This window comes from Pungitius pungitius, chromosome 7 (genome assembly GCF_949316345.1).
Source record: "Pungitius pungitius chromosome 7, fPunPun2.1, whole genome shotgun sequence".
Lineage (NCBI taxonomy): Eukaryota > Metazoa > Chordata > Actinopteri > Perciformes > Gasterosteidae > Pungitius > Pungitius pungitius.
The window spans coordinates 18,983,417-19,008,094 of NC_084906.1; the positions used below are offsets into that span (position 1 = coordinate 18,983,417).

General features: G+C 42.7%; 3 protein-coding genes and 1 non-coding gene across 4 annotated transcripts; 1 reads left to right on the forward strand and 3 right to left on the reverse strand.

The window, feature by feature from the left end:
- Positions 1 to 657: 657 nt before the first annotated feature.
- Positions 658 to 4,317, reverse strand: hmg20b (high mobility group 20B). Its single transcript, XM_037470529.2, has 9 exons — positions 4,222 to 4,317; positions 3,768 to 3,924; positions 3,052 to 3,252; positions 2,657 to 2,777; positions 2,481 to 2,533; positions 2,312 to 2,378; positions 1,869 to 2,084; positions 1,580 to 1,712; positions 658 to 1,321 (listed from the first exon to the last, which is right to left on the reverse strand). Exons 2-9 carry the CDS (start codon positions 3,846 to 3,848, stop codon positions 1,309 to 1,311), a joined length of 885 nt encoding a protein of 294 aa, XP_037326426.1. The 5' UTR covers positions 3,849 to 3,924; positions 4,222 to 4,317; the 3' UTR covers positions 658 to 1,308.
- A 1,196-nt stretch (positions 4,318 to 5,513) lies between these two features.
- LOC119216384 (elongation factor 2b-like) lies at positions 5,514 to 11,669 on the reverse strand. The gene is made up of 13 exons (XM_037469144.2): positions 11,535 to 11,669; positions 10,421 to 10,635; positions 9,432 to 9,613; positions 9,096 to 9,307; positions 8,706 to 8,884; positions 8,488 to 8,593; positions 7,980 to 8,232; positions 7,688 to 7,883; positions 7,214 to 7,580; positions 6,780 to 7,133; positions 6,432 to 6,614; positions 6,134 to 6,266; positions 5,514 to 5,881 (listed from the first exon to the last, which is right to left on the reverse strand). The coding sequence occupies exons 1-13, from the start codon at positions 11,535 to 11,537 to the stop codon at positions 5,688 to 5,690; spliced, it is 2,577 nt and encodes an 858-aa protein (XP_037325041.1). The 5' UTR covers positions 11,538 to 11,669; the 3' UTR covers positions 5,514 to 5,687.
- On the reverse strand, positions 8,331 to 8,399 carry LOC119217322 (small nucleolar RNA SNORD37). Its single transcript, XR_005120259.1, has one exon. It is a non-coding gene; the product is annotated as a small nucleolar RNA SNORD37 (small nucleolar RNA).
- A 2,266-nt stretch (positions 11,670 to 13,935) lies between the features above and the next one.
- LOC119216170 (peritrophin-55-like) lies at positions 13,936 to 24,433 on the forward strand. The gene is made up of 5 exons (XM_062563513.1): positions 13,936 to 14,121; positions 20,463 to 20,507; positions 22,238 to 22,264; positions 22,480 to 22,931; positions 24,392 to 24,433. Exons 1-5 carry the CDS (start codon positions 14,088 to 14,090, stop codon positions 24,431 to 24,433), a joined length of 600 nt encoding a protein of 199 aa, XP_062419497.1. The 5' UTR covers positions 13,936 to 14,087.
- Positions 24,434 to 24,678: the final 245 nt, after the last annotated feature.

A 24,678-nucleotide genomic window follows, 5' to 3' on the forward strand; every position in this document is an offset into this window, starting at 1 on the left:
CCGCCAGCCTCTTCCCCCCCCTCCACCCCCCACCCTTCTCTCTCAGCTCAGCGCTCGCCAACACACTGCCATCTTGCTCAGCTTCAGCACCGCCGCTGCGCGAACAGCTCCTGGTAGTGACGTCATAGCCGGGCCGAAGGCGTGGGGAAGGGGCGGGGGAAGCCGTGACACCCAGATTATTAGCCTCTCCCTCAACCCGTTTTCTCAAAGATATCTCAAATAATTATACATTTATCGGCACCGTGAAAAATAATATGATGGTTGCTTTTGTCAGCAGGAGTTGTTTAAAGGGCATCCATCTCCACGGAGTCAGTTTTAGGGGAAAAGATGGAGCACTTCCCTTAGAATGTCCCCCGGAGAGCATGTTTTAAACCATTTACAGAGTTTGTTAGGTGGGGGGGTTGGTCAGTGGGTTGAAGATCTACCACAGTTCCTCCCATCTTCATCGCTCCAGTTGACGCCACCGATGTAGCCTCGAAAATAAAACCGTTTCAAAATGTTAAAACATTTTGCAGTGTGGGCGGACAGCCCCCCCTGCTGGAGAACCCCACCCACTGCGCCTCCACCGACTCATGGGAGTCGCTTCAGCACACAGGTGTATTTGAGAGGGGACAACGATAGAGAACGTGTTTTTTTTTTTTTTTAAAGGCAACATTTTGACACATTCAACTTTTGTTGGAAAGATTCTCAGTATTGTTTAATGAACATTTTAGAAAATACATTTATACCTTCACAAATATATAATATTCTGACAGCTTTATCCATTTAAATCATCTGTCACCATCAATGTAATTTCAAACATGTAAACCGTAACGTTTCATTTTCACCCTTTCCAGTTTTTTTTATTTTCTTTTTCATGCGTTCTAAATAACACTACACATTAGCCCACCCATAAAATGCCAAATGACATTTATTGTAAACAAATAATTCCGTTGGTCTTATTGGTCAGGTCGTGAGCCTGAAGGTAACTACATATCCTGCACCATGAGGTTAAGCTCAATCCAATTTGACTTAATTAAAGCAGATTTTAAGATATTATTACATTACATTTAATGAAAAGTGTAAAAACCCCAAACCCTGCCAGACAGATTTACATTCACAAAAACTCATCCATATACCTTTTCTACCATATACACATATTCATAAAGAAGAGGCATGTAGACGCGGACTGTGTGTGTGTGTGTCTTTTAGAACTTTTTGCACCTTTGCCTTTACTATCCTTGAGATATCCACATGCTCGTTTGGCCCTGACTTGAACCGACGCCGGGTCCCTCTGTAGCAGGAAGGAGAGGCTCGCTGAAGTCTCCCTCAAAACTTCTCACTAAGAGTTAGAAAATAAACACAGAAAATGTTATGCCATAGATACTATATACGGTTTGGGACATTAATAATGGAGGTGTAAAAAGAGCTTGCTCCGTGACGCCGTAATCAAAAGTAATAGTCTGTGTAATGACTTGGATTATTACTCATACTGCAACACTTGGAGTATATAACAGGAGTGTAGGAATTAAATTGGACCCATTTTTTTTTTTTTTTTACTTTTCAAGCCACCAGGTTGAGTCTGCATGACATCAGTTACCTGTCCACATGAGCGAGGACGTCGCAGAGCTGGGTGAGCAGTGCGCGGTGCTTGTGAGGGTTTCCCTCCAGCACCCCGCTGAGACGACTCAGATAGGAGTCCAGGTTCCCGTGGGACGCCGTCTCTCCCGTACCTGTTGATGTAACAGAACCATTAAATCCGCGATTCCTCTCCCGGAGAAACGCAATGGAGGCCAGCCACCGACATGACAATTTTATTCGTCCTTAAGAAAATCTGCGTTCTCAGCTTAAACAAAGCAGATCGAGCAGACAAAACGTAACATGGTGACCTGGTAGTGGAACTGATGACAGGCTGTTGACCAAAGTGTGTTTAATGGTCAGCAGGTTTTGGTGAAGAGCCTGGGTGCGCTTCTCGTCCAGCCCCAGTTCAGCCTCCAGCCGCTCTTTAGCGCTGTACATGTCCTTGATGTGCCGCTGAAGCACTGCGTTCTGCTCTTCAAACTCAATGTTGGCCTTTCGGAGCCGCCGCAGCTCGGCCTCTCGAGCTAAAAGTCCCACGGGTGGGTGGGGGGGGGGGGGGGGGGGGGGGGGGGGGACGACACAAATAGGGTCAGGTGCACGGCCCCTCTACTGTCGGCGGTTTGGTAAAATAGCATTTCCGCTAACACAGTAATCGAAAAAATCTGTCGTAGCTTTAGAAGCCAATCATATTAGACTACAAAGTTTGGGACACATCAGAAAGATGATTTCCTGTTTTCAGACTCCCCGTTACCTTTGTTCTGATCGAGGAATTCTTCTGTGAAGATGGGGATGTCGAATCCTCTGGTGAGGTCAGAAGCCTGAAGCCCACAGGCAGCAAAAACAACAATTTGACTGTTTGAAATGCAGGTGAAAATTACATTGGGGATAATAGGGTGACAAGATATGGATGTGTCATGTACCTTTGATACCGAGGTCTCTGAACTGGTGCTGATGATGACAGATGGAGTGTCTTCTGAAAGAGCAAAACGTATGTGCACATTACAGTATTGAAATAAACTCATGTGACGCGCTGTAAGAGATGTATTGATTTAGATTCTGATCCAGTAAGACGAATGAAGAGCTAAGTGGCCGGCACCTTTCTTGATCCTCTTGTCTTGTATCTTCGCAGTGGTGATGTGAAAAGCCTCAGTCTGCTGGTAATCCTTCAGTTCCTGGGCGTACTGCATCTTCTCCCGTTCCGCCTCGTCCAGGTAGCGCTGCCCGGGCAAAGATAATGTAGTGCAACATATTTAGGGAAAATAAACAAGACCGATGAAGCAATAACACTGGCAGGTTTATATCCATGACTGTAGAAAGCGGCCCAACTGGCTCAACGAGGAAGCATCAGCTAGACTTTTATTTTAGGTTTGAGCTGGATTTGATTTTTGATAAAGATGGATGATGGCGATGTGAATGAATCGCTTCTATTAAGATGCCCACTGCTCACTGAATGTAAGCTGAATGTACTTTGTCAAACAATACACAACACACCTGTTTGTCGTTAAGGGCCAATTGGGTCCATTCTGCTCCAAGTCTCTTGGTGATTTCTGGGAAAGGTAAGTCGGGGTATCTGGCCCGCATACGTTCTCGCCGCTCGTTGAGGAAGCGGACATATCCGGTTACTGGTGCCTTGGGACCATTTGGCAGAACCTTCTTTCTTTTCTTTCCCTTTGGCCAGCCTCTCTTCTTTGGCTGCAGAAAGGGGGCAAGATGCTCACGTGAAGGCAGGCGCTGCTGAGGAGACAACTATCATCATCACATAATGGGGTTGCAACAGTTTTGGTTCAATATCAATAAATATACACATGAGGTTCTCCACCAAGATATAAACTATTCATATTTTGAAAAATGCCAAATGATTAGAGGCAACTATTATTCAAGAATTAAAATGGTTTCCTGTTAATAATATTTTGATTATATGGATGGAATAATTGTTACACTATTAAATAAACCCACCACATAACGGTTGTCATGTCAAAATAAGAGCCATTTCCTTTAAGGATGAGGGATATAAATATTTACTAACGATAAAATACTAAAATATTAGCTCATAATTTGTCCCCTCTAACATTCATACCTTTATGTCTGAATGATTTATTGCTGGGTGGTTGCAGCAGTGGTTCGGATTGCTCTGGTCTATCCAATAGCAATAGAACTGAATGTGTAGTGCACAGTTTAACCATTTAAACCGATGGAACAGCACTCACCTCTTCTTGTGGTTGCTCCGCTGAATGTGAAGGCTTGGACTGTTGCGATGCTTCACTCTGCTCCTGTTTGATGCCCCCCATCACCGCCGCTCGTGGACCGCGTAAACTGGGATGATGGGTCTTTATATTTCAGTGGTCTGTGTGGTGGCGGAGAGGCCTGTCCAGAACAACGCAGGAGGCGTCGTAAAAAAAAAAAAAAAGAATACAGGATACAAGCCCGCGATTATTTCCTGATAGAGATGCCTCTTCTTAAGCTAGCTTGGCTGCTAGCTAACTGTTAACACACACAACGGACGATAGCCAAACACGAAGTTGATTCAAACTGCTCACTTATCGCTAGAAAATAATAATAATAATATAAGAACACGTGTATTTGGAGTGCAGACAAGGGCATATACATATATATCTATAATTATTTCTACTTTTGGGTGGAATAAATTTCTTCGGAACTTACCCGTTAATAATTCCCACAGCTAAACAGGAAGAGAACCCTCTCTGCAATCCGATTGGTCTGTACGGAGAGTCATGATTGGTTGGCTGGATGTCCCGCCCTCCCTCTCCCCACGCAACGGAGTAAATTAATCGTTGACATTTAAAAAGCTTCAATGAAATACTCAAGTACATTAAAATTGCATGAAGGCACAAAACTTAGTAAATGTTAAGTCGCAGATCCTACAATTGCTATCCCTAGAATACAGCCTTCAAGAAACGAATGAATAGAAAAGAACTAAAATGGCACTCTTTATAAATAAATAATTAGTACGTTCACAAAGATCCGGTAGTCTTTTCCTTTATTTGTATTATTCACATTTGAGCAATTTCTAATCTTATGTGTATATATAGCAAAGATATCCTGTAATTGTGTGTATTAAGCATTTGGCAAGTGTAACAATTTACATCAAATACATACAATATAACGTGTTAGGCTGAGGAAAGAAGTCTTATGTATTTCAAGTTTAATACATTGATAAATATATGTTTTAAGACCTTATTTGTACATAGAAAAGGAAAAACTCCTTAATATACAAATTCTAATTGAACAGGGGAGGTGCAAAAAAAGTATTGTAAAAAATTTCCATTTTTATTAGCAGAGGTCCACAATGGCTTTTCTGCTGAGAAACAAATCTTGTAATTCAACACCAGGAAGCTGGCTTGATTAATAGTATTTGTAGATTGGCCTTTACAATTCACAAAGTGTAAAATGGATTATACTTTATCATAAATAATGGGGGGGGGGGTAGGTAAAATGTGGCGCTGAAGTTACTTTAATTGTTTTGCAGAACAGTGTTAAGGCTTAAGGTGACAAAATATAAATGCCCAGCTGTGACTGAATTCAGATTAAACTGGTCGTCAAGACCTACACACTAAAAGTGGTAAAATTCACAAGTTGCTACACATTAGTTTAAAGTTTTAGGTCGCTTCTTGCTCACCTTCATTTAAATGGGAACACTGGGTGGTAACGGGTCAATCCATAAACCGGTGCGCTTAAACATTTACTACATTAAGTATAGTGGTATAAACCTGCATTTGGATGAATGTAGCCTCATTGACATTAAACGGTTTTCACTTGTACAGCCGCCTTCAGGATTGATCATGACTTGTCTCCTTCCAATACCTGTAGAAAGTCCTTCTGCTTCAAGTTGCAATTATTAAGCCATGGCATTTCAATCTAAAACTTAAGCAGTAAGATAAAGGCAGTAATCATTGAGCTTCCAAGTCACTTATGAACAAAAACATCAACAGCAATTAGTTTTTATTTGTTTTATTTATCGTTTACAATTTTTGTAGTTTATTCATTATTGTCAATCCTTTTGGCAAACACTGGTGCTCACTGTGTTCTGTACAATCAGTCCCACAATGTAGACTTTTAATTTGTTGGAAAGGGAGGAATGAGGCAAGAGCCAAGTGGTGTGCAGGCGATTACAATTTGTCCAGGTAGTTGTCCAAGGCGGGGATTCCTTCCTTCAGACCCTTACGTTTGCGAATCTCGGCAACGACAACGCCAGGCTTGCTAGCCGGGTCTAAGGGGTCTCCTGGGAGGATCTGCCAGTGGTCGAACACGCACTGAGGGAAGGCCTTGCCACCAGTGTTGGAACGAAGGTCAGCGGTGAAACCTGAGAATGGAGGGAGCAGTATGCATTAATACCTTTCTGGGCTAAAGGGTTGCCGCCTCTCCTCTCGGGAGTCCAATAACATTGCAAATGGAGCAACCTACTCCGGAAATGCTGCACAACGCCATTTACAAGTTATAAAGGACACTGACAAAATATGATTAAAGGATTCCCCCCCCCCCCCTTTGATTAAAGAAAGCAAACTCTTGAAGTAAAAATCAGGTGCTCAGAACAGTCGTTAAAAAAAACACTTACCGAATGACTCGTTGACAGGCAGGTAGGCCTTGGTAACACGCATGGGTGTAGCTGAAAAGCCGAGGTCTCCGATCACATGACCACGCCTCCTGTTCAAGACACCGTAGATTCCACCAATGGCATCTTCAGGACACTGCAAAGGAGAAGGGAGATATTTAGTTGTACAATCTAGTCATATCTGTGAAATGACATTAATGTCAACTATGGATAAGACTGCCCATAATTGACAAACATTTACAAACTTCTACACCCTGACCAGATATTTGTGAAGTGAAGCATTTGTTTTAAGAAAACATACCTGGATCTCGACCAGGTAGATGGGCTCCATCATTCTGGGCTCTGCAGTGAGCTCACAGGCGTACAGCACTCTGCGAGCTGTAGGAATAATTTGACCACCACCACGGTGAATGGCATCTGTATGCAGGGTCACATCGTGGACGTTGAAGCGAATGGCACGCATGTTCTCTTCACACAGGACACCCTAAAGAAACAGGCGCCAATTTAGATTAAAAACAATTTAACAAATTACCAGTTCATTTAGTTTCCAGTAGCCTTAAACCAACTAGGTTTGCAGTACTGAATCTCCACAGATTTAAACAAACTGTTTTAGCTCAGTGCAAGGAATTAAATATTCATGGCCCCTTACCTCCTTGACAGCCCACTGGAAGCCGGCCACAACACTGTCCTTGATCTCGTTAAGGTACTGCACTCCCTTTGTAACGTCCACCAGAAGGTTGGGGCCGGTTCCATCGGGTCCAAAGCACCAGATCTTTCTGGCCTCTCCGACATCCCACTCGAACTTCTCAGCAAGATAGCGGGCACGGGTCTTAATGTCCTGACGAGAGGTAACGTCTCCCTTCTCGATGTCCTCTGCCAGGCCGTCGGCGAAGGGACAAGCCTTCATGAACAGACGGTTGTGCTTGTTGGGAGACTTTGAGAGACACACAATACTTGACTCTTCGCTGACTGTCTCCCTGTAGGACACCACTGGATCAGATTTCTGAAAATAAAATTAAAGTGTCAATTCAGAAAGATATTTACTTTCATTTTAAGTATATATAGTTTAATCATTTTATTTACCTTAAGAGGAACACAAGCGTGATCCTCCTCCAGATCCTTCAAACAGATTTCCAGATGCAACTCTCCGGCTCCAGCGACAATGTGCTCTCCAGACTCCTCAATGATGCACTGCACCATGGGATCGGACTTTGACAGACGCTTCAATCCCTCCACCAGCTTGGGAAGGTCGGCTGGGTTTTTGACCTCCACGGCAACTCTCACCACAGGGCTGACGCTGAACTTCATCACCTTCATGTTGTGTGCCTGCTCAAAGGTGGTGATCGTTCCAGTCTTGACAAGGAACTGATCGACTCCAACCAGACCCACGATGTTACCACATGGAACATCCTCGATGGGCTCAGTATAACGGCCCATCATCAAAATGGTCCTGCACGAGTGGTAGAAAAGAACATGTCAGATGTGACAATAGATTTGAGTGACATAAACCACTACACTATTTTACATATCAGCAAACTGACAGATAGAGAAACCAACCTCTGAATTGGCTTCAGGTAGAGATCGTCTTTCTTTCCAGGGACAAAGTTAGGCCCCATGATGCGCACTTTCATGCCAGTGGAGACACAGCCAGAGAACACGCGACCAAACGCATAGAAGCGACCCTTGTCGTTGGAAGGAACCATCTTTGAGATGTAGACCATCAAGGGAGCCTTGGGGTCACAGTTCTTGATACCTGGATAAAAGAGTAATTTGCCAATGAGATCCAAAAACTACAAATTGCAGCCATATTTTGAACACCACCAGTCACATCAATAGCGGTTTAACCTACCCATGGCGGCCTCATCATCTCCAGGTCCTTCGTAGAGCAGTTCGCAGCGGTATCTCTGGGCAGTCACAGGTGAAGGCAGGTGGATGGTGATCATTTGAAGTAGGGCTTCTCCAGCAGGCAGCCAGCGGCGCATCACTGACTTCAGGAGAGGTTTGCCCTCCTTTTCCTTGTCCTCAACATCCAACTTGATGTCCAGCTTCTGCACCAGCTTGGCAGTTTCCTCTTTGTTGAAGTTCATGATTGCATTGAACACCTATAAATGAAGTTTCTGAATTAGAACCATCGAACGGACCACATCACAAGCAATTAGGCATAACTAAGCGAAGAATGAGGTTACTGTTTTTGTGCCTGGCTCAGAGTCAAGGTTATCATCACTGTTTTATCAGGTCAAAGTGAAGAATGTTTCATGTCATCACTTGCAGGCACACAGTAACTTGTTTATTTAGCTCAAAAGTTAAGATAAATGAATAATTTAAATACAGTATTTACGTGAAATCAATTCAGTTACCTTGAAGATGGGATCCAGGATAAGAGCAACAAAGGTACGTGGGAACCTGGTGCCATCAGCTCCAGTAGCAGATTTAAGGAACTTGCCAGTGCTTGCATCAAAGTACCTAAAGAAATACATATGGTGTGACTAACGAGAAACTGCTATACACAGATAGGGTTCAAGATTACATTAAACATTTAAAAGCAAGTCTCTTTCGTGTCTGACTGTAGACTGACCTGTCCCCCCAGAGCTTCTTCATCATGTCTTCCACCTTCTTGCAGTTCTCAGTTGGGCTCAGCTGGGTGTTGCCCTTGGCAGCGAACTTGGCTGCATACATCTCAGCAAACTGCTTCAAGGTGAATGCCCAGCCGTGGAGTCCAGAGCCAAAGCCAACTGTTCCAATGGTAGGATCGACCTTTGAAGGACATTAGTGTGCGTTAATAGACTGGAAACAAAAATGCCAAAGATGGCTTTTCATTAAAGCGCTGGGTCCTGCTCAGTGAAATGTAAAAAAACGTGTTCAAGAGAGTGCGCAAATTATATAAACCATGATGTTATGCTGTAGACCAAGACATGGGGCTAGTTTCTTGCACTGAAGATGAAAGTTGAGGGGGAAAAAAACTCACCATGAGGGTGCCCATAGGTCCATTCTCATCTTCTCCATAGGTGGAGATGATGACATTGACAGACTCAACAATACGCTGGAAGGTCTGGTAAAGGTCTTCAGGCTCGAGCTGCAACTCCAACAAGGCACGGTCCATTTTGTTCATCATCAGGACTGGCTTGATGCGCTCGGCAATGGCCTGACGGAGCACTGTCTCGGTCTGCACGCAGACACCTAGTGGAGATACACAAGACAGTTTAGCCTAGAGCAGATAGTGGGTCGAGTTAACACAATGGTAAACATCCAAATATGCAAGTAAAAAGTTGACATATTCATTGATAACCAAGTTTGTTCTTACCAGACACACAGTCCACTACAACCAGGGCTCCATCAGTGACACGAAGAGCAGCAGTCACTTCAGACGAGAAGTCAACGTGTCCGGGTGAGTCAATCAGGTTAATCAAGAAGCCGGAACCATCCTTGCTCTGCTTAATGAAGGCCAAATCATTTTCGGCCAGCTCGTAGAACAGGGAGATGGCGCTGCAAGTCAGAATAATTTGATACTTAGTCACTCGTCAAATGCACCAGATTGAAAACAACATTTGCATACAAGGCAAGTATCTGTCTAGCGGTTTTGCAAAAACTATCCAAAAACGCTCCAAGAGTGCAGTTTGGACTGCAAGCTGGCTTTGAGCCGCAGATGTGAAATATTTTTAGTCATTAAAAGGGGAGGAGATTTCTATTGATATTCAAACAACTTTAACTGATCAAAAAATTAACTTTTGTCCATCAAAACATAGCTGGCTCAATGTTAAACCAAACGGGGAATCTATAGGGATGACAAACTGCAGTTTATTAGAAATGATAAGAGCTATACTGAATAAATGCTTTGTATTTGCTTGGAAATGTCAATTTGGAAAACTAAGAATGTCAGCTGAAAGGAAAACTACAATATTTAACTTTGTCAGTCTTTGCTGAGTCCTAACATGTTCAGTACAATGCATCATCAATGGGCGTTACACAATTGTGAGCTGCGTGCTTTGCGGTGAGCCCTGATTCATGCTGCCTGGACAAAAAAAGAACTCAGCCACTGTTTTAGGATTACTAACAGTGTATTTTATGATTACATGGAGCAGGTTTTAATCCATTGTATACATTCTTCATCTAATGAAGATACATTCAGCGACATCCGAAAAAATAGTGGGCATTGGCTTAAGTGTGGCAGACTTTGATCTTCCACAGCCAACTCAGCAAGACCCGTGGAGGATCCGAGATGGGAGCCAGACTACAGTTTTGCACTCAGACCACTGCACCACCCGACCTACTGATTTATTAAAATATTCTTACGTTGACTTGATGGTGATGCAACGTTCCTGCTCATCTTTGCGTGTGTCGGTGAAACGGGTTTCTCCAGCACGAGCTGAGGCAATGATGCCGGCCTTCGACACCAGGGAGTCCGTGAGAGTTGACTTTCCGTGGTCAACGTGCGCAATCACAGACATGTTACGGATGTTGGCCTTCTTGTCCATGATGGCACGGATCTGGTCGATTGTAAAGTTCACCTAAGGGGAGGAAGAAAAACATATCGTTAAATCGGGAGAATCCCCAAATCCATTAAACCAAAAGGATTAATATAACGAGTTTTCTGATCCTAGAGAAGTGCGTCTGACGTTGTACAATTTGTCCTTTACTTCCAGCCAGGGCGTTATCCACCATCGTCACAGCTGTGACGTTACACAATTCCGCCGGTTTTTTCCCCTTCAGAACCTTTTCGTCGTACGATCAATATATACAGCGGATAATGATACGCGACTCGACTACAGTAACAACATCGGTAACAATATTAAGTCTGTAAAGCAGCACCCGGCATATTACGTCAGCACAAAACGGCCACGTGTACGGACTCCTGATACCATGCTAGGGTTAGCTTGTTTGCTAAACTAGCCGGCTGGGCCCGGCAGCGCGAAATGCCGGTAAATTCCAGCCCGGTGTTTTAACTTCAGTGATGTGGCATCAACACCGCGAGAGACGAACTATTACACAAAGTCTAAAAAAAACTCGCCCCAGTGTAGTAACTAGTCATTTAGGTCGAGATTTGCGAACATTTAATACTATAAATGTCGGCGCAAACGCATCAGCGGTTCGTCAGTTAATGCCAGTTATTCAACAGTCTGAACAAAATGAGACCACAAAACGGCCCGAGACGATTAAACTAAAACTAACAAGCAACTGTTGATGAAAATAAACTAAAAATTAATTTCCTAACGTCCCAAAAACTCAGTATGGGTTGCAGTGACGAAGGCAGAACGGCTGCCATTTTGATCAAAGCACAATCCAGAGGAACGGCATTCAAGTACGATCATCGCCTAATAAATGCCGTTTAGCACGTCAATATTAACGTCGAGGGCAGCTTGGGCGCTCGATAATACATTAAATACTCGGAGAAATATGATCAACTCACCATTTTGACGGATGGTTTGGGATCCGCTCAGTGGCGAAAAGAGACAGGAAATTTGTACGCTGCCCACCTCACGAGGTCATAGGCAGGGAAGAGATCGCTGACGTCAGAAAGTGAGAATTTATACTGCGCGCGTCAGGTCTCTGCGTCATCACGCAATATTGCGCTCAGGGACCGTGACACACCACGTCGACAAAATCAAAAGAGCTTTGTCATCCGCCACTGAATTAATTAATTGATAATTGTATGACTACAGGAATTGTCTATTAAACATATAAACACCATAGTACATAAATAACTTATTTACGACCATATACCACTGCCTATTGTGAAGGTTTCTTCTTCAAATATTTATAAATCTCCCATTTTCCAAATATAGAAACATTAGTATATTGAGCTCATCAAGAATAGCTTTTTTTAAATAAATGTGCAGTACTCTCACCGTCTATATATCTCTATGTCTTATGGAATCACCTGAACCTCACCTGAGTCGTGAATGTTATTGAAACACAAAAACTCACAGTTAAAATTGTTGTTCTTAGCCTTGTGGCGCTTTTTATCAGCATGGCCATAATGGCATGTTACCATCTCACCGGTCCACCCCGAGGCAGGGGACATTTTTATTTAGGCAGCATCAGTCGTCCGCAGTAACTCAGTGCCTCTGCAGTCGACATGTTTTTGTTGTTCCCACTTCACGCTTTAAAAAACGCCACCCAACCTTAACGTGTGATGAAATCCAAAACAAAAGCCTCACATTGCTTCATTCTCTTTTGTCTCCAATCGTACTAAGGATATGTTTAGCCGTTACTTTTTAGTTATGTTGTGTGTGTGTGACTCATAAATGAGTAGCAGGAATGTTCCACCACATGTGTTTTACAGAGCAAGGTGTCGAACAACATCCTCAGGTCTGCATATTAGTGTTCAGGTGATGTGGACAGGTTAACCCAGTTCATCTGTTTTGACCAGTCAAGTTGAAACCTTAGAGGCTCATGTCTGGTTTTAATGCCAGTCTTTATACAACCAGTCGTTCACAAGGCCCAAATAGCGCTACATGTTGCCTAGACAAGTTGGTATTTTTAGCAAGCAGTTAAGCCTGCATTACTTGTTTTGTATGACAGGTTTAAAAAAAATAATAAATTACCAGATGGCAAAACTAGGATTGGATAAAGCTGATAAATGCCGGCCTGGAGTTGAGTCTTCAGTAAATCATTTCAAATTCATAAACAATCAAACCAAAAGATAAAATTCTTGCATGGAAATGTCTATTGATCTGTGGACATGTCATGTCTGAATAAAAAACCTTTCTGAGTAGGTTCTTAACATTAATCTGAATTGTACGTCAGGCCACAAACACGACGGAAAAGTTCTCAACAACTGATTCCACATATAATTCCAGAATTTTGGTTATGACTTAGTGGCTCCATGTTGTACTTTTTATGCACATGAACTTATTAGGCTCCTCGCTACAACTAGTCGTAGAGGAACCTATTGTATTTTAAGGAATTATTATATTATTATTATTCTCACAAACTGCGGGCCTTTTTGGGGCCTTTATCATATTCAAAAGTTGTTAAGTTTGGCATGGATATCTCGACTGTTAAAAAAATTGATAATTTTTGGGTCTCACATTTGTGTATAAAGAGATGTCTCTATAGCGCCCTCTAGAAATTAAAAAAAAGACCACACTAGGCCAGTTTCTGCCCCCGATGTCCGATCAACTTGAAAAAAAAGTAAATCATGGTATGCAAATGCACCTAACTAGATTTTCCACCATTTTGAATTTAGTGAAAAACACATTTTTGGCAATTTCTCCTAAAAGCTGAGTTTGATTGTCACGAAGCCTTCGGTGGATCATTATTGGTTCAATGTGCTCTTAATATATAGAATGGTGCTGATGACTCATTGTTTTGGCAATATATTAGTATTTATATATAGCCATAATCATGAAAATTATATCAAATAAAGGCTTGAAATATCTGTAATGAGTCTATATAATATATTAGTTTCACCTTTTAAGTTGAATTACTGAAAGTAATGAGCTTTTGCACGATATTCAAATTTTTCGAGTTTCACCTGTATGTTGAATTCTTTGTTACGTGACAATAAAAAAAGAGTTTTAGAATCCTACTGAATTCATTTGATTTGTTAGTCGTGTATTGACTAAATTGCAAATGCTATTTAATCACACTCAATAGTCACATTATGATCTTCTCGACCATTGCTTGGAAAAACGTTCTGGACCTCTTCACATTGAATAGCCCTGGTACAAAGGGCCCTGGGACCTGCCCATGCGCGAGAAGCACTGCCTCTAGCGGTCATCCGGGATTCATGCAGCCGTAGTGTTACTGTAAAATGGCGCGGCCCCTTTAAGGGCAGCACGTGCAGGGTGGGTACCGTAGATGTCTATGGTGAGTATGGCCGAGCGAGAAAGGTGATGCCCGGGAAGGTTTTGGATGTAGCGACCGGAGGAGAACTTGTACTGTAACTGTGTTTATCAGTGTGTAAATAAAAAATCACGAAGCAAGAATACAGTGGGCATTTATTTGCAAGGAGGAAATGGAAGGGGATCAACCCCCGAAGTCACGAACAGGTAATACTTCGCTTCCCTGGAGCATAGAACGAAGTCTCCCCTGCGGTCTCCAACTACGGCCAGAGGCAGACAGACGGGAAAGGTTGGCAGTAGTTACAAACGTAACTTTCCATTCATACTTGGATTAAATTGCAGACGGGTGGACCCTATTGTTGAGCGTGTGTGGATCCATGTAGCTGTAGGGGGCGCTGTTGTGCCACACATGGCACTGAGTCACGTGTGACTGATAACGTCGCTACCATATAAGGGGAATGTCCCGCCCCCCTCTCTTCCGCTCTCTCTCTCTCTCTCTGTACCTGACTCTCCCGGAGAGCAGCATGTCGCTGTTCAATAAGAAACGATGCCACGTGTTTGATGGGTCTGTGCATCCTCTAGAATTATTATTTCGCTGTGCAGGTGTTATCACCTATTAACTAATTATGGCACTTGCAAAGGCAATTGGTCGCACTAGATCTGTGTTAGCTGTTTTTCCATAAAGGGGGTGTGAATACATATGGACCACTTTTTTTGTAAATCATTTTGAAATCCATGTCATCCAGATGTTGCAATATTTTGTGTTGGTCCTAAGTAAAATCCGAAAGAAATACATTAGAATATGTGTTTGGCCCTGGATGGTAAGAACCTGAACAGCATGACATAATAACATTTTCGTATGCATTCTTCCGGGCACACACACACACACACACACACACACACCCACACACACACACACACACACACACACAGTCATAAATCATGATTGACAGGTCTGCCATTTTATCCAGCCTACTATTACTACTCACATCCATCTGCACTGAGTGTAATTTAAAAAAGTGAACATAACAGTCAATTTAATTACAATCTTTAGTGTCTAGTTCTGACCGCAGCCAAAAAATAGAGTTAATACAATTAATATAATAAATATTGATGAATGAATATTCCAATGCCTTAGTGATCAGTAAATGCAACAGTAAATTACATTAGTACAGTCTAAATCTATATTAGCTTAATCGGAATGTGTTAGAAAATTGTTGAAAAGCACATTTTAAGCATTATCAATAACAATGGTTATCTTTCTGGCATAATGATAAAAAACAGCTGTTTTTCACCTGTAGCTCCCTGCCAACTGCTTACAGTTATAGTGTCAGAAGGTTGGTGTGTGTTTATCGATCTTTTCAATGAAAGGCTCTGTTCTGGTAGTGAGAGTGGATGTAGTGGTAGTGGTGTTGGTTGTGGTAGATGTTGTGGAATATTCAAAGCATCTGCTGATTTTCATGTGCAACCTTTTAGGGCACATAGAGAACTGTCAAAAAGGGCAGAAAGAACATTTCTAAACGTGTAAAACTTTGAAAGATGTTGCCTGGTCTTATTAGTCACGGTTTCTGTTGTTTCTTATTAGTTGGACATACCGAAAAAAAAGGGAGGTAAAGCAGCTGGCCCAAACTGCAACCTTATTTGGATATTTGATATTTCCCCCCCCAAAATGTCACTTACAATTGGATAATATACAGTTGCATAATTGCAACATATTTTTTTTAACTTGTGAACAAATATGAATTAAACATCACAAGTTTCCCTAATCTAATCTTTTGTTTTCCTGAATGCGTATTTATTACAGTAATTATGTGATGACAGGACTTAGTTTCCTTGTTGAGATGTGCAAATGGCATGTAAGGAATATGACGCAGTGATTCTTTGATAAAAAATACCCTACTTTACACGGAGCAGCTGCGTGCGTGTTATCTTTTTTGGCACAGGTACAGCGGGCTCTTTCTCGGGTCAAACCAATTATGAGGCCCATTGTATTTCACATGACAGGTTATTTAGAGAGAGAAGTGGGAGTTGTGGTGGTGGTGGTGGTAGAAGGAAATGCATTGCTTGACAAATATTTATTATAATAGGGAGTCACGGCAGCAGCGGGGACTACACAGTACTGTGCAGCTGGAGAAAAACACGTCCAACAGCGCCCAACATATCTGGTCTAAAACAAAACAATTAAGGTTTGTGCCACTGCCATAAAATATTAATTATATTAAGTTGTACTTATAATGGCACATGTCTTGAAATTGCTTATTTGATGAAAATTGTACTTTCTTGTTACTTGTTCTTCTGAGTTTGTATCTCTACGGTTGAAATGCAGTTATTGCAAGTCGCTTTGGATAAAAGCGTCAGCTAAATGACATGTAAATGTAATGTAAAATTAAACCAGTACAAATACTGGAATGTAGTGGAAGAAGAAATGGGCAATATGTCACAATATGTGGCGAAGGACCCAAATGCAGAGACCAGGAGGTACAGGGGAACACGTGGCTATGGACACAGTGGAGAATGGCAGGGAAATGGCAGGCGGGGAATGGCACACGGACCGGGGGGACTGGGAGGATGGACGACTGCAAGGACACAAATACAAAAAAAGCAGGCAGACAAACAATAAAGCCTTATGGCTGAAAACGCTCTTTAACAGATGCCAAGCGCTGCGACGAGTGGATGAACAACCTGGGATTGATCTACTGCGAGGTTTTAATTGAAGGCAACTTGGTAGGAACTTTATCTGATCGGACTGAATAAGCTTTGAATAGAGCCATGCCCTACTACACAAGGCAGGAGGCATGGCCTCGCCGTGACACAACAGCCCAATCCTGATAATCAACATTCTTTTTATTACCGTGTATTACATTTTATTACTGTGTATCTGTCCTGAGGAGTGCGTGTATAGATCATCCATTAAGGTTTGTCCAAAGTCTTCGGGACATCAAATTCTGTTAAACGTGCACTTTCCTGTGCTCCTTTGTTGGTTCTTGATGTGGGAAATGTAATAGTGGTCAAAGATCACAATATTTTCTTAACTTTATTGTTGTTGAATAGGATGTAATGTAACTGTTGTGTGTATAATCACACTGGGTGTTTTCTCTTTGGTTTATGTTCACGCATTGGTGAATGGATTGTTCTTACATTATGACCCAAATGTGCCATTTTGTAATTATGTTAATGTAATCTCAGTCTTAATTGAAATAATACAAAGATATGAATACCATCATTATTGTTAGAGCCTGCTTGCCATCTGACCTTGCACAATTCAACCAAAAAAAGGAAAATGACTTCCCTGACTCAGCACTAAGAAAAAGCTTGTGATGTCATAATCATGAAACAATGAATCAATAAAACCAAGAATAACAAATGTAAGTTTTTCTTTCCAATATTTTGAGTTGTTCGGTATCAGTTTCTCTTCACCCAGCCGCCTTTTGTCAAATTAAAAACACAGCACGTCAAGGCCCGCGTGTTAGATGGAGGCGAAACAAAGTCAAGAATGGAGGCCAACAGTGAACGCAGCCGCTAAAGTTACACATCAACAACGTCGTCTTGCTGCGTTCTGGCTTGAGAGAATTGATATTGCATTAGTTTTTGGATGATGTGCTGGGGCCACAGCATCAGCACAGCATTTCAGAGATCATAAATAATTCCTCCATAATGGTTTAGCTTAGAGCTCTGATAACCACCTCAGACGTCACTGCTGCTGCACCACTCAGTCTCAACCAATGGGGAAGTTGAGATAAACGAATACGAATAATCTTTTAGATGGATGAAGACATCACCAGCTGTTGTGCTCATCCTTTGCAAACATTTCTAAATCATCTTGAAACCATCAAAGCAGACTAGTGGACAGCTGGCAAATCCAAATTTCATTTAATAACACTGAAAACAATCATAATAAAGTTGCCAATTATCAGGCAATAGAAATGTGTTTTTCCACACTGTGACAAGTGTGAGTTGATTTGTCATAGCTTGGGTTAATTTGAGAATTTTAGAAGGTGATTTAGGGATTAGGGATTTCATCGGTGAACTGTTTCACTCTCAGAGACTCTTGTTTGCGCACAAAGTGTTTAAGCAGAAGAGCACACCTAGTGATAGAAACTATAATACACGTAGTAACCTTTAGGATTGGAAGTTTGTGCGATAGTAGTTATTACATTAGCATGTTGGATAAAATACTTGCAATATAGATCATCCACAATTTATAGTCTTTTAAGTCATATAATTACTGTACACACTAACATCCTGGCACAATGTAACGTTATAACCGGGAGGAAGGACTAATCCTGCCTTCTCCCAAATCTCTTACATAATAACGACATGCTATTCATACAGTTCAGTATATTAATTAATAAATACAAAACAATTTTCCGTAATAAATAAATAAATTCATATTTTAATATATATATATTGAGGTGCCCCTATGAGCCTAGTTTTTTGGGGAAAGACCAACTCAAAAGCCCCACAAAACATCACTCAATGATTCATTTGGTAGTGATAAGACTGGCTTTGCATAACAACCTGGTTAACCTGTAACCTTAAGGTTTCTTAGTAAATGTCACAGTGACTAAGCGCTTCGCCTTTTTATTTTTTAGAAACGAAGACGCGTTTGGGCGCAGCTCTATATGGAGATGTTAAGGTAACTCCATTTACATGTCACCACAAAGGTAACTTCATGTCACCACAAAGGTAATTTCATGTCATCACAAAGAGATCATGGGATACATTAGTGTTAACTACCAAAGGGGCCACTCTTAATTGCCCCCCCCTGCCTTGGTATTGAAAGTGCTCTGCGGCGTGAGAGAGGAAAGTTAGGTTAGGAAGTTAGGAAGAAGAAGCTATTCCATCTCCACATGAGCCCCACGGCTCACGCAGTGCGCACCAACAACCACCTGGAGGAACGCCGTTGTCCTTCTGCAGCCATTGCTACATGACTATTATAAAACATGTTACATGTTACAATGTATTTCACACTACCACCTCCCCCCCCCCCCCACCCCCCCACCGCCACAAAAAACTGTGCCAATCAGATAGCCCACACCTATAATTAAAGGTCTGGGTGTGTTTTTGTTTTTTTAACCTCTGTGTAATTAGAGGAGGTCTTGATTTTCAAAAGATAATCCAACATCCGTCATTCCGTCATATATTTCATTTGAACTTTTCTCTTTGTTCTATTGTTCCCTTTACCGTGAACAGTTTTTTTATTATTCAGAGTTAAAAGAATGGTTTCTACCTGTACTTCTTGGGCAGTTGCTAATAGACTAATACATGGTACTAATGTACAACTACATCCTGACAGAATATGAGAAGAGAAATTGGGCTGGAATAGCAAACTCCTGGTGTCTAAAAATAAAGTTAGACACACCAATTTTAGTACTATTTAAAGATAACCACTACCATAACAGCCTAAGCTAAAGTGACCAATAGTAGAAAAATCCAGTGCTGGATAAAGATATGGGAATTACCAAAAAAACCTTGATAACCAACATAATTTTTACATTTGGTTTAAACAGTATTTTAGTAGCTTTAGTAGTGCAACCAATGGCCTTCACAAGCCACATCATTCGTCAATAGGGTCCACCTGTCTGCAATTTAATCGCAGTATTAATTCTCAGTATTGTTCTGAGAAGGCTTCAGAGTTGGTTGAACAGCATTACTGAACTAAGGGCCTCGCGGAGACCAAATTGTCCAAATGTAAAACATTAAATAAAATCACTCATTAGTCAGAACTGTGAACGGTGGGACATTGCGTCGATCGTTTTAGACCGAAAGACCACATCAGTAATCAAAATTCTTTCAACCTGGAACCATGAACGCTTTTTCAAACTCTGTTGCCGGCATTAAAACGTAGACGAGGATCTGACAGAGTTCAAAACAAGCATCAGAATGAGGAAGGAAGATGACTCTGAACATGCCTGACAGGCTGGCTTGAGTTTTGCAGGAAATTTTGACTGGGAAATTCATGTACAACCTTATAGGGTATATACAGACAATAGTCAAAAATGGCGGTTGAACTCCGAATGCCATGACCGCATTGTTTGGCACTCCTGTCACTCACCATTGGCCCAGGCTCTCCAAACTTGGACTTGAAAAGGGGAGGTTTCAGGATTCCGATGTAATTGGGGAATGTAAACGTATCACTGTGACCTACATATTTGCTGCGGCTCAACCATATAAAGCATAGCTGCATGTCATCTGTCAGTCACTAGACACAGCGGAGACAGTGCATGCTCACCTTTCACCTTCTGTAAGTTTACCTTTTACTTTGCTCCTAACCATCCATTTTTAACTTATTTCCTTTTTTGTGCTATGCATATTGCTATACCTGTATAAAACGCAGGGATACTGTGTGTGGGGGGTTTGTGCTGAGCAGCATGTCCTTCCTTCTTTAGAGCTATAAAGTTGGCGTTCCACAGTTGTATTGTACATATTTCTTTTAATTCTCGTCAAATAATTGTACAATTTGAATGTTAATCTGGGTGAGAATGGTAAATGTCTCTTAAATATTTTGATGGTGAATTTTCAATAAGAATCCAATGCTTCTCTTTTAGCGCATCCACATCGTGTCAAAATGGGAAAGCTCACACTAACTGCAGGTAAGGTCTTTTGGTTTTAGTTAAATCAATAACCAAATTAATTGAACTTTTTGTCTCAGTTGTAGTTAAATTGAAAGAAATGTATTCTATAATATTCAGAATCCACACACAACACAGTGTTGATTATCAAGAATATAAAAAAAACTTGTTAAATGTTAAACTTAATTCTAATCCAATGTAATTTTGGTGACCATACAAATATTTGAGAGTATCATTGACCATGCCAAAAAATACCAAATTGTAAAACTGCAGACCTAGCAGATGAAAGTGAGAATACCTGTGTTCATTTGTTAAATTAGCTTTTGTTTATATTTGGGAGGACTGAGCTCAAGCCATTCATGTACAACCTTACATGGTATATATTGACAATAGTCAAAAATAGTAGTTGAACTCCAAAAGCCATGATCGATTTTAAATTTGCATTTGTTTAGATTTGGGAGGACTGAGCTCAGGCCCACAGAATTGGGGCTGGCCATCAAATGTCATGGTTCAATCTGGGCTTTCAGTTCCATGAAAAAAGTGCACGTTTTATCTGAATAGATTGCCACGGTTACTTATGCTCAACACCTATTCTTTGGAACAGGTATGTTAGAGGTGAAATATCCGCTCACATTAAGGCAATAGCTGGTATCTGGCAAGGCAAGGCAATTTTATTTGTATAGCACATTTCAACAACATTTCAAAGTGCTTCACATAAAACTATTAAGATCATCCAAACATAAAGCAAGGAGATGTACAAACAGTTAAGAACATAGAAAAACAGTTAAAGGATAAAAAAGACGTTAAAAGATGTAAAGTATAGCCTTTAAAATAAAGCCTGTTTTGAAGTTCAGATTCATAATTACAACGTCTGTCTTTATAAATGTCACATTGGACCTGGAGATTTGTTTTGCGGCACCTGCGCTGCACACTCTCTTTTCCCTATTCTGGCCAAGCGGTTTAGTAGTCATCACTAATATTTTCTACTTTTGAATTGAAGCTCATTGACAGGGATGCAGGAGAGAGCTAATGTGGAGAAAAACTTTTGTATGAATAGTTCACTGGTGCTTTCAGTAATAGAACGCTTCTTCACAAACTTAGTCTGGATATCTTTGTGCAAGGAGATTGCGTGCAAAAAAAAATGCAGAACTTATCACGTTAATATTACACAATTGAAAAAAGTAAAAGTCATAATTCAGACTAAAGTTAACAGTTTAAACATACACATGCAAAAAAGACAGTCTGCAACTGTAAGAATGTATAATCAGTAGATTTTTAATATCACTGCTTCATCTAATTATATTGATCTATTGGGACCTTAATGAAGAGCTGATACTGTATCTGTTAATTTACGCATTAACATAGTGGGTTTCTTGTGCCATTTGAAATCATGTTACTTTCAAGGCAGGAAGTAAAAACACATGAAACCAAACCGTGACACCTTCTTTTTTGTCCAAAATGATAGATTAATCTTGGCTTTTGCAGGCTTAATTTTTGTGATCGGTCTGATGCTGTAGTCAATTTCAATTTTAAGTTAACAGGCTCATTGTCAGATTAGAAACCCTGGTTTGATATAAAAAGTTGACAACCAGCTTCATGGTGCTGCTTAGCGGGATTGAAATTGTTAAGGTAAATAAGGTAAGCCAAACATGCCCCAGGGATGTTGAACAACATCTTGGCACAGTTTGAACTTAGTTTAAACTTAAGTATTAAGTATTGGATTAAGTTTTAACACGTGTGTCACTTTCCAGGTCTCTGTTTGATCTTCGCCAGCTTGGGTAAGTTTACGACATGTAAAAATCATGATCGACAAAATTGCTATTAAATCAATTATGTCTTTGACATAATGGAGTAGTGGATTAGTAGTTTAATCATGTATACGATTCAATGCTATTATCTTTATTGTATTCTTGTATTGTTTTCACTTTATTACGTTTATACACCAATGTTAGTTATAAAGCAATTAATACTGATGTGACAATGATTATTTTAGGTGTACCTGGCCATGCGAGACATCTCGGAGGTTACAAAGTAGGATATGGAAACCCCTGTTATGGAAGACAAGATGGGAAATACCCAAACCCCAATGATCCACATTCGTTTTACAACTGTGTTTGGGGACACACCTACGTCCAAAAATGCCCCAAAAATTTGGTGTATAAGCATTCTATAACTACTTGTTACTATCCCGGATCATCTGAAACCAGCAGTACTTCTGATGAAACTACCACTAGTCCTCCCACAGCAGCTCCCATGACCACCACCAGTCCTCACACCGCAGCTCCCATGACCACCACCAGTCCTCCCACCGCAGCTCCCATGACCACCACCAGTCCTCCCACCGCAGCTCCCATGACCACCACCAATCCTCCCACCGCAGCTCCCATGACCACCACCAGCCCTCCCACCGCAGCTCCCATGAACACCACCAGTCCTCCCACCACAGCTCCCATGACCACCACCAGTCCTCCCACCACAGCTCCCATGACCACCACCAGTCCTCCCACCACAGCTCCCATGACCACCACCAGTCCTCCCACCACAACTCCCATGACCACCACCAGTCCTCCCACCACAGCTCCCTTGACCACCACCAGTCCTCCCACCACAGCTCCCATGACCACCACCAGTCCTCCCACCACAGCTCCCATGACCACCACCACTCCTCCCACCACAGCTCCCGTGACCACCACCAGTCCTTCCACGACTACCACCAGTCCTCCCATCACACCTCCCATGACCACCACCAGTCCTCCCACCACAGCTCCCATGACCACCACCAGTTCTCCCACGACCACCACTAGTCCTCCCACCACAGCTCCCATGACCACCACCAGTCCTCCCACCACAGCTCCCATGACCACCACCAGTCCTCCCACCACAGCTCCCATGACCACCACCAGTCTTCCAACGACCACCACCAATCCTCCCACGACCACCACTAGTCCTCCCACCACAGCTCCTACGACCACCACCAGTCCTCCCACCACAGCTCCCGTGACCACCACCAGTCCTCTCACCACAACCCCCGGGACCACCATCAGTCCTCCCACCACAACTTCCGTGACAACCACCAGTCCTCCCACCACAACCTCCGTGACTACCACCAGTCCTCCCACCACAACTCCCATGACTACCACCAGTCCTCCCACCACAGCTCCAATGACTACCACCAGTCCTCCCACCACAGCCCCCTTGACCACCACCAGTCCTCCCACGACCACCACCAGTCCTCCCACCACAGCTCCCATGACCACCACCAGTCCTCCCACAACAACCACTAGTCTTTCCACCACAGCTCCCATGACCACCACCAGTCCTTCCACCACAGCTCCCATGACCACCACCAGTCCTCCCACAACCACCACTAGTCTTCCCACCACAGCTCCCATGACCACCACCAGTCCTCCCACCACAGCTCCCATGACCACCACCAGTCCTCCCACAACCACCACTAGTCTTCCCACCACAGCTCCCATGACCACCATCAGTCCTCCCACCACAGCTCCCATTACCACCACCAGTCCTTCCACGACCACCACCAGTCCTCCCACCACAACTCCCATGACCACCACCAGTCCTCCCACCACAGCTCCCAATACCACCACCAGTCCTCCCACGACCACCACCAGTCCTCCCACCACAACTCCCGTGACCACCACCAGTCCTCCCACCACAGCTCCCATGACTACCACCAGTCCTCCCACCACAACTCCCGTGACCACCACCAGTCCTCCCACCACAGCTCCCACGACTACCACCAGTCCTCCCACCACAGCTCCCATGACCACCACCAGTCCTCCCACGACCACCACTAGTCCTCCCACCACAGCTCCCATGACCACCACCAGTCCTCCCACCACAGCTCCCATGACCACCACCAGTCCTCCCACGACCACCACTAGTCCTCCCACGACCACCACCAGTCCTCCCACGACCACCACTAGTCCTCCCACCACAGCTCCCACGACCACCACCAGTCCTCCCACCACAGCTCCCATGACCACCACCAGTCCTCCCACCACAACTCCCGTGACCACCACCAGTCCTCCCACCACAACTCCTGTGACCACCACCAGTCCTCCCACCGCAGCTCCCGTGACTACCACCAGTCCTCCCACCACAGCTCCCATGACTACCACCAGTCCTCCCACCACAGCTCCCTTGACCACCACAAGTCCTCCCACGACCA

Excerpts from the sequence above, each read along its gene's own strand:
- hmg20b (XM_037470529.2), bottom strand. The coding sequence starts at position 3,848 with ATGGGGGGCATCAAACAGGAGCAGAGTGAAGCATCGCAACAGTCCAAG. Across the intron at positions 2,778-3,051 it reads TGGCCCTTAACGACAAACAG|CGCTACCTGGACGAGGCGGA; the intron begins GTGTGTTGTGTA and ends TTGCCCGGGCAG. Across the intron at positions 2,379-2,480 it reads CAGAGACCTCGGTATCAAAG|GCTTCTGACCTCACCAGAGG; the intron begins GTACATGACACA and ends TGTGGGCTTCAG.
- LOC119216170 (XM_062563513.1), top strand. The coding sequence starts at position 14,088 with ATGGAAGGGGATCAACCCCCGAAGTCACGAACAG. Across the intron at positions 20,508-22,237 it reads AAAGCTCACACTAACTGCAG|GTCTCTGTTTGATCTTCGCC; the intron begins GTAAGGTCTTTT and ends GTCACTTTCCAG. Across the intron at positions 22,932-24,391 it reads CCACCAGTCCTCCCACCACA|TCCTCCCACGACCACCACCA; the intron begins GCTCCCATGACC and ends GACCACCACTAG.
- LOC119216384 (XM_037469144.2), bottom strand. Across the intron at positions 9,614-10,420 it reads TGCATCACCATCAAGTCAAC|CGCCATCTCCCTGTTCTACG; the intron begins GTAAGAATATTT and ends TCTGACTTGCAG. Across the intron at positions 8,885-9,095 it reads GACCTATGGGCACCCTCATG|GTCGATCCTACCATTGGAAC; the intron begins GTGAGTTTTTTT and ends TGTCCTTCAAAG.